A 16,930-nucleotide genomic window follows, 5' to 3' on the forward strand; every position below is an offset into this window, starting at 1 on the left:
TTTGGAAACAGGGTCTCTTACGCCAGCGCGGCTGGCTTCGAACCTACGTGATCCTCCTGTCTCTGCCTCCCAAGTGCGGGGATTACAAGCGTGCGCCACCACGCCCTGCATCCTTTATTTTGAAACAGGGTCTTACTAAGTTGCAGAGGAACTCACTCTGTAACTGAGGCTGTCCCAGAGCCTGCGATCCTTCTGTCTCAGCCTACCAAGTACTGGGATTACAAGCATGTGCCACCACGCCTGGCTAAAAACCACACCCATTTTAAAACATAATTTTGTCCTAATCAGTCCTGAGATTGAAAAGAACTATTTTTTTTTTTTTTATGGTACTGGGGATTGAACCCAGGGGCATTTTGCTTCTGAGCTACACCCAGCCCTTTTAATTTATTTTTTAAAACAGGGCCTCCTTAGGTTGCTGAGAGTCTCAGCACATTCCGGAGGCTGTCCTTGACCCTGCAGTCCTCCTCGCTCAGTCCCTCAAGTACTGAAATTACATGCTTGGCCACCATGCCCGACAAGAACTGCTACTTTGATGTCTACGTTTTCTTTTATGAATATTAATGTGAACAACCATACTTACACGTTTTTATTTTTAAAATAAGATCTTTTTTTGGGTTTTTTTTTTTTTTTTTTTTTTTTTTTTTTTGGTGTGTGGTACCTAGGGGTGGAACCCAGGGGCTTTCTACCTCTGGGCTATACTCCCAGACCTATTTTATATTTTATTTGGAAATAGGGTCTCACTAAGTTGCTGAGAGCCTCATTAAGTAGCTGAGGCTGGCTTCGAACGTGTGTGATCCTCCTGTCTCAGCCTCCCAAGCGCCAGGATTACAAGCGTGTGCTACCACACCTGTTATATTTTTTATATTTGATTTGTACCTTGTCTTCCTCGATGAGTACGGTATAAGCCATTTTCCACGTGAGCTTGCAGCTACTCAGCCTTTTAGTAGCTGGTTATTATTCCATCACAGAGTTGTGTGGGTTTCATATACGGATGGTTTCACTAATTATCTGCTTGTCAGCATTGGATTCAGTTTTTTTTATATTATGAAAAATGCTGTTAGCTGGGCGTGGTGGCGCACGCTTGTAATCCCCATGTTTGGGAGGCTGAGACAGGAGGATCGCACTTGTTCGAAGCCAGCCTCAGCTACTTAGTGAGGCCCTGTTTCCAAATAAAATATAAAATAGATCTGGGAGTATAGCCTGGAGGTAGAAAGCTTCTGGGTTCCACCCGCAGCAACACACACACACACACACACACACACACACACACACACACACACTTTGGAGCATTCTGTCTTGGGGAGTTGTGTCACCTGGGATGTGAAGTGTGGTGTGATTCTCATTCACTAAGAGGATGGCTAGAATGATCAGTAATGACTCAAGATCCTCTCCCCTCAGGTTTGACTTTTGCCAAGCATCAGAAGGGAAACGCCCGTCTGAAAATCTCGGTCAGGTATTGTTCGGGGAAAGAATTGAACCTTCACCATATAAGGTTTGTATTTGGTGTTAAAAAGAGTCAGGGTTTTGTTTTGTTTTGTTTTTCCTTCCACAAATGCCTGTGGTAATGTAGCTTATAGCCAAGGGACATTTAATTTGTTCTACATACAGGAATAAATAACCCCTCCCTTCTTTCCCTTTTTTTTTAAGTACTGGAGGTTGAACACAGAGACATTCTACCTTTGAGCTAGATTCCCAGCCCCATTTTCTTATTTGGAAACAAGGTCTCACTAGATTGATGAGAGTCTCACTACTTGCTGAGGCTGTCATTGAACCTGTGATCCTACTGTCTCAGCCTCCCAAGTACTGGGATTACGACCTCTGGCTACTACAGCTGGTTTTATGAATGATAATGTGGCCTCCTAAAGGACAGTGCTGACTCCTGTCTTCCTCACAGGGCACTTGGCACTCTGCCTCAGTCAGGGACGGTTGTCCCAGCTGCTCCGTTTCCTCCTCTCTTGAGCAATACCCGTAGACTCTGTTCACAAGCATAGTACTGCCCGCCTGGGGCTCCCCAGTGGGGGTTTTTTTTTTTTTTTTGGAAGCGTATCTTTCTATTTTGACCATAGAAAGTATATTTGGAGCATCTTTGATACATTTTTAGGACACTAGTTGAACCCAATTAAGTTTAATATAAGTCACTCCTCAATACATGAACTTCCTCTCTCAGTACTCCTCGTCTCTCCAGTCTGTTATCTCTGAAGCCCATTATCCTCGCATGTTGCCCAGTCCCCATTCATTTTATATCTGCTCTCTCCTGCTGTACAAAGAACAATGGTCTCTCTCTTTTAGAAAAATTAGTCTGTAATAATAGCATATCATCACATAAAAATTAAAGATACAGAAGAATATAAAATGAGAAGAGTCTCTTCCCCATTTCCACTTACAGTTTTCTTGTTAATCTTTTCTGAAAACTTCATACACCTTCAAGTTTATATATGTGGAATTAGATTGGTTTATTAGTTTTAGTGTATTATTCTGCACTTAGCATTTTCCTTTACGTCTTTACCTTGGGCATCTGACTGCCCAACATCACTTTAGTGGTGCACCTTGGTCCCGCGTTTTATCCCCAGCCGCCAGCCCTTCTCCTGGCTTAGAGCCCACCTCTCCACCTTGCCCAGTCCGTCCCTAAGCACTCCCATCCTGCTCTTTACCTGAGGCCTCTGCGCCACGACCTGGGCCCACTGGCACCTCATTCTCTAGCACCTGCACCTACACTGAAGCCTGGGGAAGAGACATGTGCAGCCCAAATCTACTATAAGTTTGTAGTTTCCACCCATAAGTATTCCTCTTCAAATACTGTAGTCTGAATTTTTCTACTTTAAAAATGTCAGAAATTCTAGACATGTTAGAAAACCAGTTTTTCTTGGAGGCCTAAAGGGTGTGGTCCCTGGGGAGGGATGAACACGGTGGTATCGAGTAGGGTTAGAATGACAGCTGTAGGCCATCACTGAACGGTGATTTTTTTGGGGGTACTGAGGATTGAATACAGGGGTATTCGACCTCCAAGCTATAATTCCCCAGCCCTATTTTATTTATTTATTTATTTACTTATTTATTTTGCGTGTCTGGGAATGGAACCCAGGGGCATTTGACCTCCGAGCTACATCCCCTGCCCTATTTTTTATTCTTTATTTTGAAACCGGATCTCACTGAGTTGCAGAGGCCCTCACTAAGTAGCTGAGGCTGTCTGCGAACCGCAATCCTTCAGTCTCAGCCACCCGAATTCTGGGATTACAAGCGTGTGCCACCAGGCCCGGCTCCTGTTTTATATTTTGAGACAGCATCTTGCTTACTTGCTGAGACTGGCCTCCAACCGGAATCCTCCTGTCTCAGCATCCCAAATATTTGTATTATAGGAGTGAGCCACCATGACTGGCCTGTTGCGATGTTTTGAGAGATTATAAGTTACTGCATTCTTTTTGTAGCAGAGGGTGATTTTTCAGGCCTATTTATTAAATTACGTGATCAACTCAAACACTCCGTATCTCTGAGGCAGGAGTGTGGCGCCACAGGCCCCCACAGCAGCCATGAGCAGAGGGAGAGCCAGCAGGGCCAGCCCAAGGGCTTTGTCCTTTGGATCAGGCAGTAAGGCAGATGCTGCCCATGTTGGAGCTCAGTCAGGTGCTTCGGCTTCTGTATGAAGACTGTATGAGACCCTTCTTTGAGGCCTGGTGTTCTCAAAATTTAATTCTCTTGCAGGAGGTGAGGTAGAATGAAAATAGAAGGAGTGCTTCAAAATGGAGAATGTTCACCTGCCATTTTCCCTCAGTTTTTAGGATCAACAGTCCCCAGGCCTAAAGGGATGCAGCAAGCACTTTTTAAGGCTAAGGCATAGGAAAACAAAACACGGATCTGAGAGGTCAGGTTATTTTTTCTGACCGACCATAAATGTATTGAGCAGAATTTTTTTCATCGCATTTTTTATTTTTGTTCTTTTTTTGTACGTGTAGCACTGAGGATTGAACCCAGGTGCATAGCCTCTCAGCTACACCACCAGACTGATTATATTTTTTATTTGGAAACAGGGTCTTACTAAGTTGCAGAAGGGCTCACTAAGGCTGCTGAGGCTGGCAGTGAACCTGCAGTCCTCCCATCTCACCTCCCAAGTACAGGGATCACAGGTGTGTGCCACCACACCTGGCTTATCCTTCATTTTTTAAGGTTTTTTTAACCTCATTTTAGATCTGCAGCAAAAACAGTGGTGTCAACCAGCAAAAAAAGTAAAACTCCAAGTCTACTTTACCATCATTTAGCTGTGGCTTCTATTCAGGTCAGGAAAACAGCAGAGTAAGACAGAGTGTGTGCTACTTGAACCTGGAGCCACGGTGCATAGCATCGTCAAGCCTCATCTGAACTCTAGCCACTCGTTTATCCCTCAGGTACCACATTTCTTGGGTGTTTCGTGTGCCTCGCACTCCTGCAGGGGTGGAATACAGCAGTGAACAGGCAAAATTCTCCTCTCTTGCGGAGCTTCTAAGATGGGGAGAAGGAAACAGAATAGATGGCCAGAGCATGTAGTGAGTTCCTGATGAAAGGACTGCTGAAAATAATTCGAGGAGTGACAGGGAATTTGCAGTTTTAATAGCTTTACTGAGAAGGCGACATTTAAACATGTAAATGTAGGAAGTGTCACTGAGAAGGACTTTGACATCATTTTTTTACCATTTGCTAAGAACTGGTGGTGAGGTATGTGCTCATTAATGAATACTTTTTTCAGTTCACAAGGTAGGTATTTTTCACCTATTATTGTATTTAATCCAACAACACTGCAAGGCCTTTTCTAAATTCATTTTGGAAATGTTTACTGAGGCTAAGATAGGATAAAGCAGCTTGTCGAGGTCTTAGAAAAAGATGGTGCTTGATTGGTGCCCAGGTCTGCCTCTAGGTTGACCAAGTATTTTATTTAATGACTTCAGCAGGATTACTTCACAGAGGACTTCAAATCAACATTGAAAATTTCAAGGAGAATTACAATGAAACATTTTCTTGAGTAAATAACATATTTTAATGGATTTGGTTCTGGTGGAGGTTAATATTTTAAAATCCTTAGCAAAATACAAGTACTACTAAATCCATAACCAAAGCTCTCAACCAGACACATTGCAAGGAGAGAGTAGGGTGTCATGATGAAGAGCATCTTCTAAGAGCTCACTTGCTAGGGTTAAATCCTGGCTCTCCTGTCTCTTTGGATGTCGGGGCCCACTCGGCTGGACCGAGATGGCACCCAGGCTTGTTGCCAGCGTGGACTCAAGATGGCGCCTAGGCATGTTGCCAAGTCACGAGGCTCACGAGGCTGGCGGTGCCCTGAGCCTGCGCAGTGAGCCCTATCAGGCGTCCTACGGATGATTAGTGACGCAGCGCCTCCTGCTACCACCAGCCCGCCTATGAGAGGGTTAGAAATGCGCATGCCCTAGCTGTGGGAAGCTTGGGGTTGGTGGAGTGATGAGGGAGGGGTTATGAGACTGATATATTTGCCTGCTGTGCGCATTAAAGGGAAGCATTAAAGAGGAAGCATCGTCAACAGACTCGGCGTTTGTGTCTTCTTTCCTGGGGCTCTGCGGGCCGGAGCCCTAGGGACGCGACATTTGGATTTCCAATCTGTAAATTGAGACTTGACCTGTGTAAAATGCATAGGACAAAAGCAGCACTAAGTAAATGCTAACTGTTGTTAGTAAATGTCACCTTTGGTCTTGCTGTTTTCCTTCATAGTTGAGCATACAAGTTGACTCAATGCAGTGAGTTCTGGGTTAAGGTGTACAATTTCCCATTTCCTTGTAACTAATAATGTCTGTCTCTGCTTAATTTAAATTTGGCACCTATGCCTCTCTGTCTGTAGTGTTTATACTTTTGTTCGGTCATCTTTCAATTTTAAAATGAGCCTTTAAGGTTTATATAGGGTTCAAAATGCTAGATAGTGGGACAGATACTGTTGTGTTGATAGAGGTAGCAGGACGATGACATCTGTTGGCCGGCAGGGGGCGCCAGGGGGCTACACTTAGCCATTTGTTTGGCTAATGGACTGCAGCTGGTTTTAGGAACGCTAATAAAAAGTGACTACACAAGATAAACATGTACAAATTTTTTACCACCTGTAATAAAGTTTGAATTTATTAAAAGATTTACAGTTATGGACTAGCTGTATAGTTGGTAAATTACAGCCTTCTGAAACTAAGAAATATGATGTTTAGATTAAGGCAGATGACTCCTGATAAAACAGTAAACCTATCACTTCACTACAATACATTGTGAATGTGATTGCTTTTATACATGTAAGTCCTGTACTCAAAAATTGGAGGAAACTTTTTTTAAAACTTAGTTTTAAATAGTACCAATTTTTACTTCACTTTAATAAGGTCCTGAAAATTGACAGCCTTTAACTTGAGTAAAGGGTCACGTTGACTTTGATTTAGACATTCAGATTGGACTTTTTCTCTATCTTGTTCATGGTGGAGGCTCCCATCAGCTGGCGTTTATGGAGGACACTTAATATCTACTGAATATTTGGAATGAAAATTTGCCCACTTATTACTAGAAAGCCACCAACTCTGAGATTCTAAAACATGAGTGTGGGGTATTACTGTGGAGGGGCTGATGTTCTGCTTTCTTTGTGAGTTTCTTTGTTTTTAACTAGGACTCATTTACATTTGAAACATAGGTAGATTGAAGTCATTACAAAGAGAAACTTAGGAAGAAAAATTGCTGGGTTAAGTTTTTAGAGAAACAGAATAAGTTTGAAATTTAAATCTGATTGATCTATAAATAACTTAAAAATGTCTGTTGCCAATATTGATGCATGTAATGCTCTGTGGTACCTTTATGAAGGTTCCGGATGTTTTTTTCTTAAAATATTTTCTACTTTGTTTTCATACAGTTTACATTTAATAAGGAGGAAACCTGTAAGCTTGTTTGTACAAAAACATACCATACAGAGAAAGCTGAAGACAAACAGAAGTTAGATTTCTTGAAAAAAAGCATGTTACTGAATTATCAACATCACTGGTAAGACATGGAGATTATTGATTTTTTGCTTTTCCTTTTCCAGATAAAATATCTATTTCAGTGAGTATAAATTACTTTGTAGACTGTATAAAATGTAGCAAATTAATTGATTTCTTTTCCCCCTCCCCCTTGATACTGGGTATTGAAATCCAGGGGTATTCTATCTCTGAGCCAGACCCCCAGCCTTTTTTAAAATTTAATTAATCAAGCTGGGCATGGTGGTGCACGCTTGTAACTCCAGCCCCTTGGGATGCTGAGACAGGAGGATTGCACAGGTTAGAAGCTAGCCTCAGCTACTGAGTGAGGCTCTCAGCAACTTAGTGAGACCCCGTTTCCAAATAAAGTACAAAAAATGGGTCTGGGAGAATAGCCCGGAGATTTAAAAAAAAAAAAAAAAGCTACTTGGTTCCACCTCCAGTACCACACACACACACACACACACGTACAAAAAAAAAAAATAATAATAATAATAAGTGATTACTTTGTTTATTTATTGTATGTGTGTGGTGCTGGGGGATCAAACCCAGGGACCTTCTTCCTCTAAGCTTACCCCCAGCCCTATTTTATTTTTTTAATTAATTAATTAATTATTGTAGTACTGGGGATTGAACTCAGAAGCACTCTACTATCAAGCTACATCTCCAGCCCTATTGTAGTCTTTATTTTGAAACAAGGTCTCACTGAGTTACAGAGGCCCTGGCTAAGTAGCTGAGGTTGGTCTTAAACCTGTAATCCTGCAGTCCTCCTGTCCCCACTTCCCAGGTACAAGTGTGCACTACTGTGCACAGCTCTATTTTATTTTTCATTTGAAGACAGGGTCTCACTAAGTTGCTGAGGCTGGCTTCAAACCTATGATCCTCCCATATCAGCCTCCCATGTACTTGGATTACAGATGTGTGCCACCATGTCCAGCTTTTTTATTTTGAAGCAGGGTTTCACTAAGTTGCAGGGGCTGGCCATAAACCTGTGATCCTTTTGTGTCAGCCTCCCAAGTACTGGCTTGGTTTCTTTTTTCTTAGTAGTAGCATGTAGTAGTGACTTTGACTTGCCCCCAGCATCATTAAAGAGGACTAAGCAATGTACAGTGTCGTCTTTTACCTGTGCTTAAGTTGTTGCTGTACTATCTGATACTTTTTTGATACATGGGCTTGGCACATAAAACACTTTTTATATTCATGCACAGTTAACATTTATGCTTGGGGAAAGGGCTTAGTCATAGAGAGAAATGTTATTATTTATTTTTGTGGTACTGGGGATGGAACCCAGGGACCATCTACCTGTGAGCTACACCCCAGCCCTATTTTTTATTCTTTATTTTGAAACAAGGTCTCACTGAGTTGCAAAGAGCCTCACTAAGTAGCTGAGGCTGTCCACGAACCACCACGATCCTACTGTCTCAGCCTCCAGAATGCTGGGATTACAAGCATGTGCCACCACACCTGGCTGAGAAATGTTATTTAATATTGTGAGCCATGAAAAAGATGATAGTTTGGCCAGGCATGGTGGCGCACACTGGTAATCCCAGTACTTGGGAGGCTTAGATGGGAGGAGCACAGGTTCGCAGACAACCTCAGTTACTTCGTAAGACCCTTTGCAACCTAATGAGACCCTGTTTCAAAATAAAGAATGAAAAATAGGGCTGGAGTTGTAGCTCAGAGGTAGAATGCCCCTGGGTTCAATCTCTAAGTACTGCCAAAAAAAAAAAAAAATTATAGTGTAAAAAGTTTGATGTTTATAAATGGCATCTACTTCAAGTCAACCCTTCATTTGCTTGCAAATTCCCGGATTGTGTGTGGATCCACGGCTTGTGCGTGTTTTGCCTCTCCAGGAAGTGTACGGTGCCGGAGGTGGTGGCCAGGAGGCCACCTTTTCCTCTCCCTTCACTGTCCGGTCCGAGTCTTGAGTGGAGCTGTTGCCTTCCCCGGGGATGGCAGGAGCCCTGGACATTAGATTAGACCTGCTGGGTGCCGTGGTACAGATGATGAGCGTGGACGCCTCACTCCCCTTGCCTGCTCAGTCCCGCCCCCTCCTGCTCACCGGATGTCCAGGGGAGGGCAGCCATGGGGCACAGCCGTGGGGCACAGCCGTGGGACACGTGGAGTTGAGCCCACGGGAGTGAGTCCCCAGAGGCAGGGAAGGAAGGCAGCTGCTTCCTCCTCTGACCTGGCTCCAGCTGGGACCTGGACGGCCTCTCCACCTCCTCCTTCTCTGGTTTCTGTGAAACCCAAAGCATTTCCCCTATGCTGCTGTGAGAGTACGCATCATTGCTCGACCAGCATAACTTGGGACAGATACATTTGCTTATTTAGAATTGAAATTTCCTCTAGTTTTGGTGTTTTCCTCTTTCTTTCAATTGTTCTTTGTACCCTTTTAAAAAAAGTTTATTGTCCTGTCTGAATTCATTAGCAAGTAAGCTAAGCCATGTTGGTGGCATATAGCCTGGTCATTCTAGAAGTTGGTCTCCATCCTTAAATCAGCCCATTCCACATTTAGAAAATGTTCATTCACATTGAGGTATTTATCAAAACTGGCATTTGAGCCGGGCGTGGTGGCGCACGCTTGTAATCCCTGCACTTGGGAGGCGGAGACAGGAGGATCGCGCAGGTTCGAAGCCAGCCTTGCTGGCTTAAGAGACCCTGTTTCCAAATAAAATATAAAATAGGTCTCTGGTAGCGTAGCCCAGAGTAGAAGGGTTCCATCCCCAGTACCACCAAAAAAACAAAAAACAAACAAACAAAAAAAACTGGTATTTGAGTAGATTTCTGCCTAATTTATTTTAGAAAGTTTTTATTGTGTGGCTTGATTTTGAGCCTGGTTACCAGAGTTGACAGAGATAAAATATCACCACTAAGAATTTGAAAGACCATCACAAGTCTGCATTCAGTTACGGGATTTTACTGTGACTACAGCACATTTTATCCTAGCTCAGAATTGTGCTAGGGAGAGCATATCATTTTCTGTTTCATTCTACCTCCGAGCTAAATCCCCAGCCCTATTTTTTATTCTTGATTTTGAAACATTTTGCATCTCACTGAGATGCAAAAATGGCCTCACTAAGTAGCTGAGGCTGTTGGCGAACCGCGATCCTCCTGTCTCAGCCTCCCGAATGCTGGGATTACGAGCGTGCGCCACCACATCTGGCAGAGCATCATCATTTTCTAAAGTATAAAGTCATACATGCCTATAAGAAACCACAAGAATTATAGGAAAGTTGTAACAAGTAAGAAGCTTCTACCATTCCCAGCTCTGTAAAGCCTACTCCCTCTCTCTAAAGGTAGCACTATTTTTTCTCTTTCTTTTTGCTGCGCTTGGAATGGAACCCAAGGCTACAAGCATGCTAGGCCTAACTCCACCCCAGAACCACAGTCCAAACCTTGCAGTAGCACTATTATTTCTCATACACGAGTCCAGACTTTGTGTACACACAGACAAGTATGTAAAAGAATGGGTGCCTTTTTAGAACAACAAAGCTGAAACCTTGTGCCTGTTTTCTGTAACTTGTTTGGTTTTAAGAAGATATTTTGAGGGTGCAGTGGTACATGCCTGTAATCCTAGTACTTGGGAGGCTGAGATGGGAGGATCACAGGTTTGAAGCCAGTCTCAACAATTTAGTGAGACTGAGACACTGTTTCAAAGTAAAAAGGTCTGGGATATATCTTGAAGGTAAAATGGCTGTGGGTTCTGTCCTCAGTCCCCCAAATGAAACCGCTCCGGGTGGTCTTCCAGGGCAGGCCCTCTGTGGGTCTGTGTTTGCCTCGTGCTTTTTCAGAATTGTATGGCATGACGTGACATGAACTGACATTTCTCCTTCATAACATTCTAGAGAAGAGTTAATGATAGTTAATTTTCTTACTGAAGTTGGTTAACTTTTTATTCTTATTTGGGACTAAAACGTGCTTTGAAGGCCAAGGGGGGAGGATTGTTTGAGCCCAGGAATTCCAGATCAGCCAGGCAACATGGTGAGGTCTGGGCTCCAGACAGCAGCCCGCTACTCAGGAGGGCCCCGCGTTCGAGATCAGTCTGGGCAAGTGAGTGAGACCTGACCTCAAGCCCCAAAGGCTGGGGTGTGGCTTGGAGAGCAGTCCCCAGCACTCCCAGCGTGAGTCTCACTACTCTGTCAGTAAGCCACTTTGTGATTTTTGAGAATGACTAGGGTTTTGCTTTTGTGTGGGATTTTTTTTCCTTCCTTTTTGTTGCTGGAGATTAAATCCAGAGGCATTCTACCTTTGAGCTACAGCCCCAGCCGTTTTTATTTTTTTATTTTGAAGCAGGGTCTCAGTGAGTTGCTGAAACCTTGAATTTGCAATCCTCCTGCCTCAGCCCCTCAAATAGCTGAGAGTCCAGGAGTATGCCACCATACCCGGCCCATTTCTCTTTATGCTGTGATTTTATATAGCACTTTCTTTGCAGTAGTATGATAGATAGCATAAAGATATTATCTGCTGCTTATATATACTCATTGAATTTCCTTCCCTAAAAAATTAAAGCAATTAAGTGGTTTCTTTAGGTCTCCAATCTGAATTATTTATTTTATATACCATTGTTTTATGCTTCTAATATTTTATAGTCATTTCATTGGAACTAGTAGCCTGCTGGTTATAATAATAAGCAACTTAATAGTTTAGGTAATTCCAAAGTCTGTTACATTGAATACTATTAAATAGCATTTAAATGTGACGAGACATGTTTTATTATGTCATTAATGTACACCTTGGGTGACTGTAAAATCATAATTTTACTTCCTAAGGCATACATTAATTAACAAATAAAACATGCCCTGGAGTGTCATCTTATGAGTATAATATAGCTAGTGTATTCTGATTCATTTTTTTATTTGTATCCTGTAGTGTGCTCTGGGCACAGGGGGCACAGACTGAGACTTTAATGTAGCCACACAGCGCTACAGATCTTTGTTGTGTTTTACCATAGACCTTACAGGTTGGGTTTTCTAGCTTTATTTTGGTTCTATAGCGGTATTTCAGAAATCACTTGGATTTATGATTTTAACAGGTAATAGTTATTTTATTTTCTTGCCTTCTCTCTTTCTCTTTTTTCTAGAAATTGAACTCAGGGCCTCAAGCAAAGGCAAACACTGCACTTTTGGTCTCTTTCACTTTTTTACCTGGCCTTTTGTTTGATTATTTTCCCATATTTTGCAGTAATATTTTTCTCTTTTTTTATTGAATTGCTTGAGTAATAAAAGACATACACTTCAATACTATTCAGTTAATTTTTCCTAGGGAGCTAGGTATATTGCACCTGATAAAGGTAAGTTATAATAGTGATCTCAGTAATGTCACTGCATTAACAATTTCAGCAAGTTCCTTCATACAACTCCCCTTTTTTTTATTGGTACATTGTAGTGACTCATCTTAATGGGGTACAAGATGGTAGAGGCAGACATGCACACATCGCTGGTTTAGGTCTTCCCCGATTCCCACCCCACTCCCTCCTCCTCCCTTCTTCTCATGTCTGGCTGAGTGCTTGACACTGATATGTTTGTGAATGTGTGTCCTGTACACTAGGGAATCCCCTCTTCTCCCCTCAGTTAGGTCACCTTATTTGTTCACCTAAGGTTCCTCGAGGATCCTTCTTCTAGAGTTCCTCCTAGATTCCTTTTTCTCTCTAGCTTCTATATATTAGCGAGAGCATCCAATTTTTTACTTTTTGTTTACTGACCAGTCTTGCGTAGCCCCTTTTCTAAGTGTATATATATGTGTATGTATGTTTATATGTGTATACATACACATTTTTTTTCCTTTTGGTGGTAATGGGGATTGAACCCAGAGGCATTCTACCCCTGAGCTATGGCCCCAGTCATATTTTTCATTCTTCATTTTGAAACTGGGCCTCACTAAGTAGCTGAGGCTAGCCGCAAACCCGTAATCCTCCTGTCTCAGCCTCCCAAGTGCTAGGACTACAAGCATGCACCACCATGCCCCACTTTTAAGTATATTTATAGGTTCAAAGAAACTGTAAATTTTCCCTCACTACAGTGTATCAGATATTGGTATAATATTACTTATGAAGTAGCATGTTTCAGCAAAATTCTTTGAGTTTTTGGAATATTAGGCATCTTGACATTTACATTTTACAAGGCGCTGACTTAGGCAGCAGTCTTAGTGATAATGGTTGGGTCCTCTCTAACCTCTCGTTTCTGATCTAGGATTGTGGATAATATGCCCGTGACATGGTGTTACGATGTTGAGGATGGTCAACGGTTCTGCAATCCTGGGTTTCCTGTTGGCTGTTACATTACAGATAAAGGCCAGGCAAAAGATGCCTGTGTTATTAATGTAAGTTTGTGAGAAACTCTTACTTTTGAAAACATTGCTGTTGGAGAATTCAGTCTTCACTTGGACAAAAATTGTTATATTCATTAAGTGAATACAATTCAGATGTTCTGAAATACAACTATTTAGATCTTAAACTTAATCCAAATTAATAATATATAAATTTAACTCTAGAATTAAAATCATTCAGAGTCAGTTCAGTATTTCCTAAGGCATCTCTTGTGTGCTAAGTGTTATGCTAAGGGCTAGGACTTTGTTCTAACTCAAAAGTTAGATTCATAAATGTAGGCATTACAAAAAGTAGATCATTATCAGCGCCAATCTCAGTATCACATATGGGGCGGCAGAGGGAGAGGGGAGGCAGCCGGGGAAGCTCACCAAGTGCTGTGCTCATGCGGTACCTCTCACGAACTACATTATGATGTCAGACCACCATGCATCAATGAAAGGTATTAAAAACAGAGGGCCTCGTGTATAAGTTCATAAAAATTATATTGCAGAAGTTTAGTAGTATACATTTTTCAAAGTCCCATCTTTGTCTCCAAGTCTCCAAGGCCATTCTTTTATAATTAAAACTGGATAATAGAACAGAGACATTGATGTAAAAGGTAATTTAAATTATTTGGGATATATTAAAATTGGTGTAATCAGGCACCGTGGTTTATTTTCTTAACAGATAAGACCTGATAGAAGTTACCATGTGCTTGATGATGAACAGGGTATAACTGGCTAATGCCTTTGCAAGAGTTGATCAGAGACTCTTGAATAAATGTAGGTTATTTATTTAGCCCAACGTTTCAAACTTGTAGGGAAGAAATGTATTTGAATGTACAAAACTTAGCATGCCCATAGCATAATCCTTTAAATTGTTTTATTTTTTAATCTTATTCTGAGAAACTAGAAAATATTTGTTTTCTTTTAAATTGGGTATTTATTAAATTTTATGTAAAATAATTAAAATTTTAAAAATTACAATTTATACCTTTACCCCTTAATGTTTTGGATCATAAAGAGTTTAAGCTTAAAACTTAAAGCATTTTAATGTGAAAGGTTTAAAATTTTATCTAAGCTCAAGTTTTCCTATCTGTATTAGCCCATTATAAGATGCTGCATCTTGACTCTCCCATAGCCAGTTTCTACCTTTAACTTTAAGTTCTGTTCCACAGTCAGAATTCCATGAAAGAGACACGTTTTACATCTTCAACCATGTTGATATCAAAATATACTATCACGTCGTTGAAACTGGTTCCATGGGAGCAAGATTAGTGGCTGCCAAACTTGAACCAAAAAGGTAATTGTACACTTAAGTAAAAGTAAATAAATACAAGTGAAATTTAGGTCCAGATACTCAATATTCAGGACTGAATACTTATTAATTTCTTAATCATTTTCCCGGCATTCCAGGGTTGGTTGTGACTAGCACTCAGTTAGCATGTTTGTTACTGAGTTATGAGTTGCTGAGAGAACCCAGAATTCTTATTTTCCCGTCACACCTAGTGGTCAGGCTGAGGTGCCTTTCTGTGCTGTTTTTCAGTCAGCAGTTTTGACAGCATTTCTGTTTGTCAGTGGAACGGTTGCCCTAGTGTTCCTTTTAGAACAGGAAGAGGACAAAAGCCTTCACGCGCGAAGGACGTTGAGTGGCGCCTCGAACTGTCAGGATGCTGGTGTGGAAGTGCACGTTTTGATGGAGTGTTCTGTTTTGCCATGAATTTTCCTGCCCTTTAGTTAGCCTTTTTTTTTTTTTTTTTTTTTGCATTACTAGTGTATAGAGAAGTGCCATTAGGAGAGTTATTCAAACTCCTTCTATCATTTGACTTGGTAGTTTGGGTTTTTTCTTTCTTTCTTTTTATTTTTGGTACTGGAAATTGAACTCTTTTACCCCCAAACTAGACCCCCAGTCCAACTTTATTTTGAAATAGGGTCTCACTAAGTTGCTGAGACTGGCTGCACATCTGCAATCCTCCTGTCTCAGCCTCTCGGGCCCTGGGATTGCAGGTGTGTGCCACCACACCCGGTCCGTTGTTTGTTTTTTTGTTTTTTTCCAGATTAGTCAGGTGTAGTGGCAAGCACCTGTAGTCCCAGCACTTGGGAGGCTGAGACAGGAAGATCATGTAAGTCCAGAAGCTTTTTGATAAATTTGGCAAGCAACATAGTGAGACTCTGGCTGGATAGGAAGAAAGATTATTTAATGCTCTGCAAGTATAGTGTTTTCAGAAGATTGTTTGTAACTTTGAGTAATGCCTTTGTACACATACTTAAAACTAAGCCCAGTATTTATATGAAGTATATATTTTACTTTTAAATATGATATAAATTCTTCTTTGACTATTATTAGGAGCTTAGTAAAATATGTACAGACTTTCTAACCTTTATTTTACCACATTTTCTAAACTGTACTTTTTCAGCATCTTGCCAAAATGTTTCTTTCCACAGCTTCAAACACACCCATATAGATAAACCGGACTGCTCTGGACCTCCCATGGATATAAGTAACAAGGCTTCTGGGGAGATCAAAATTGCCTATACTTACTCTGTTAGTTTCCAGGTGAGTTTGCTTTTATCGTTAGTGTAACTCAGAGATTGATTGTAAATGTGTACTACTTAAACTAATTAAAAATACTAATGATTAAGCTTGTCAAATAGAGAAGCTTTTAATGAACTGGGTTTTCAAATAGTTTATCAGTGCACTGAGCAACATAATCACCCTGCAACTAAGTTTTAGTCTAAATGAAGAGATACAGGAGATTGGAGAAATGAGCCTGTTTTGTGTTCCACCTAAGAGGGGTTTACAGGACAAAAGGTAGGAAGTAGGCATGGACATGGCATGAGAACGCCAGAAGCATCTGGGGAGCACTCTCCATGTAGGATTGAGTCTGGGCGTGAATGGTTTCCTTTTGGTAGGATTTCTTAGGAAATCAAAGGAAGTGTTTCTATATAAAAGTTTCTTAGGAGGAAAGTAAAAGTTTGCTTGAAAACTTAGGTAGTATTCCTCCTCTATTTTTAAAAACGACTCTGGCAGTCTTAATTTATTTCTGATGTTTAATGTCCCCATATAGTGCAGGTACTTACCTTGCAAGCCTAGCATGGTAACAGTATATACTTCTCGGTTTTAAGAGCTCAGTGTCATCGACATTGGCTACATACTCAGGGTACCTAGGTTGCCATTGTGTGGTCTGGTCAGCTGTCCCATAGGCACAGGGTAAAGAATAAGATATTCCCTTTAGTTATTTTGTACAGAACTTAAATATAGCTCTACATTTTGACATTTAAAAAACTGTATTCCAAGTTCAAGCAAGATTTGGAAACACGAATCTGTAGAGATTTTTAGGAACTACTGTTTTTGGTTTTTTGTTGTTTTTGTTGCTGTTGTTGGTACTGGGGTTCCTAGAAACCCTTCTACCTCCGGGCTACACTCCCAGACCTATTTTATATTTTTTATTTGGAAACAGGGTCTCTTGAGCCAGCGTGCTGACTTCAGACCTGCGCGATCCTCCTGTCTCCGCCTCCTAAGCACAAGGATTACAAGCGTGCGCCACCACGCCCAGCTCTGTTTTTTGTTTTTGTTTTATAAGTCACTGCTTTGTATTATCCTGATTTCTAGTAGACTTGGGTAAATCTAAACCTCTTTATCTCAGGAC

The 16,930-nt window shown here is 41.3% G+C and overlaps 1 protein-coding gene across 1 annotated transcript in view; it reads left to right on the forward strand.

Annotated features, from left to right (window-relative positions):
* TM9SF2 (transmembrane 9 superfamily member 2) overlaps nucleotides 1-16,930 on the forward strand; it is a gene marked incomplete at both ends in the record, with an annotated part of 48,665 nt that overhangs the window by 15,057 nt on the left and 16,678 nt on the right. Inside the window, 5 exon segments of the mRNA XM_080689526.1 lie at nucleotides 1,399-1,492; nucleotides 6,872-6,999; nucleotides 13,166-13,295; nucleotides 14,459-14,583; nucleotides 15,726-15,837. Coding sequence (XP_080545652.1) covers nucleotides 1,399-1,492; nucleotides 6,872-6,999; nucleotides 13,166-13,295; nucleotides 14,459-14,583; nucleotides 15,726-15,837 — 589 coding nt within the window.

Source organism: Muscardinus avellanarius (genome assembly GCF_963383645.1).
Source record: "Muscardinus avellanarius genome assembly, chromosome: 2".
In the NCBI taxonomy this organism is placed as follows: Eukaryota; Metazoa; Chordata; class Mammalia; order Rodentia; family Gliridae; genus Muscardinus; species Muscardinus avellanarius.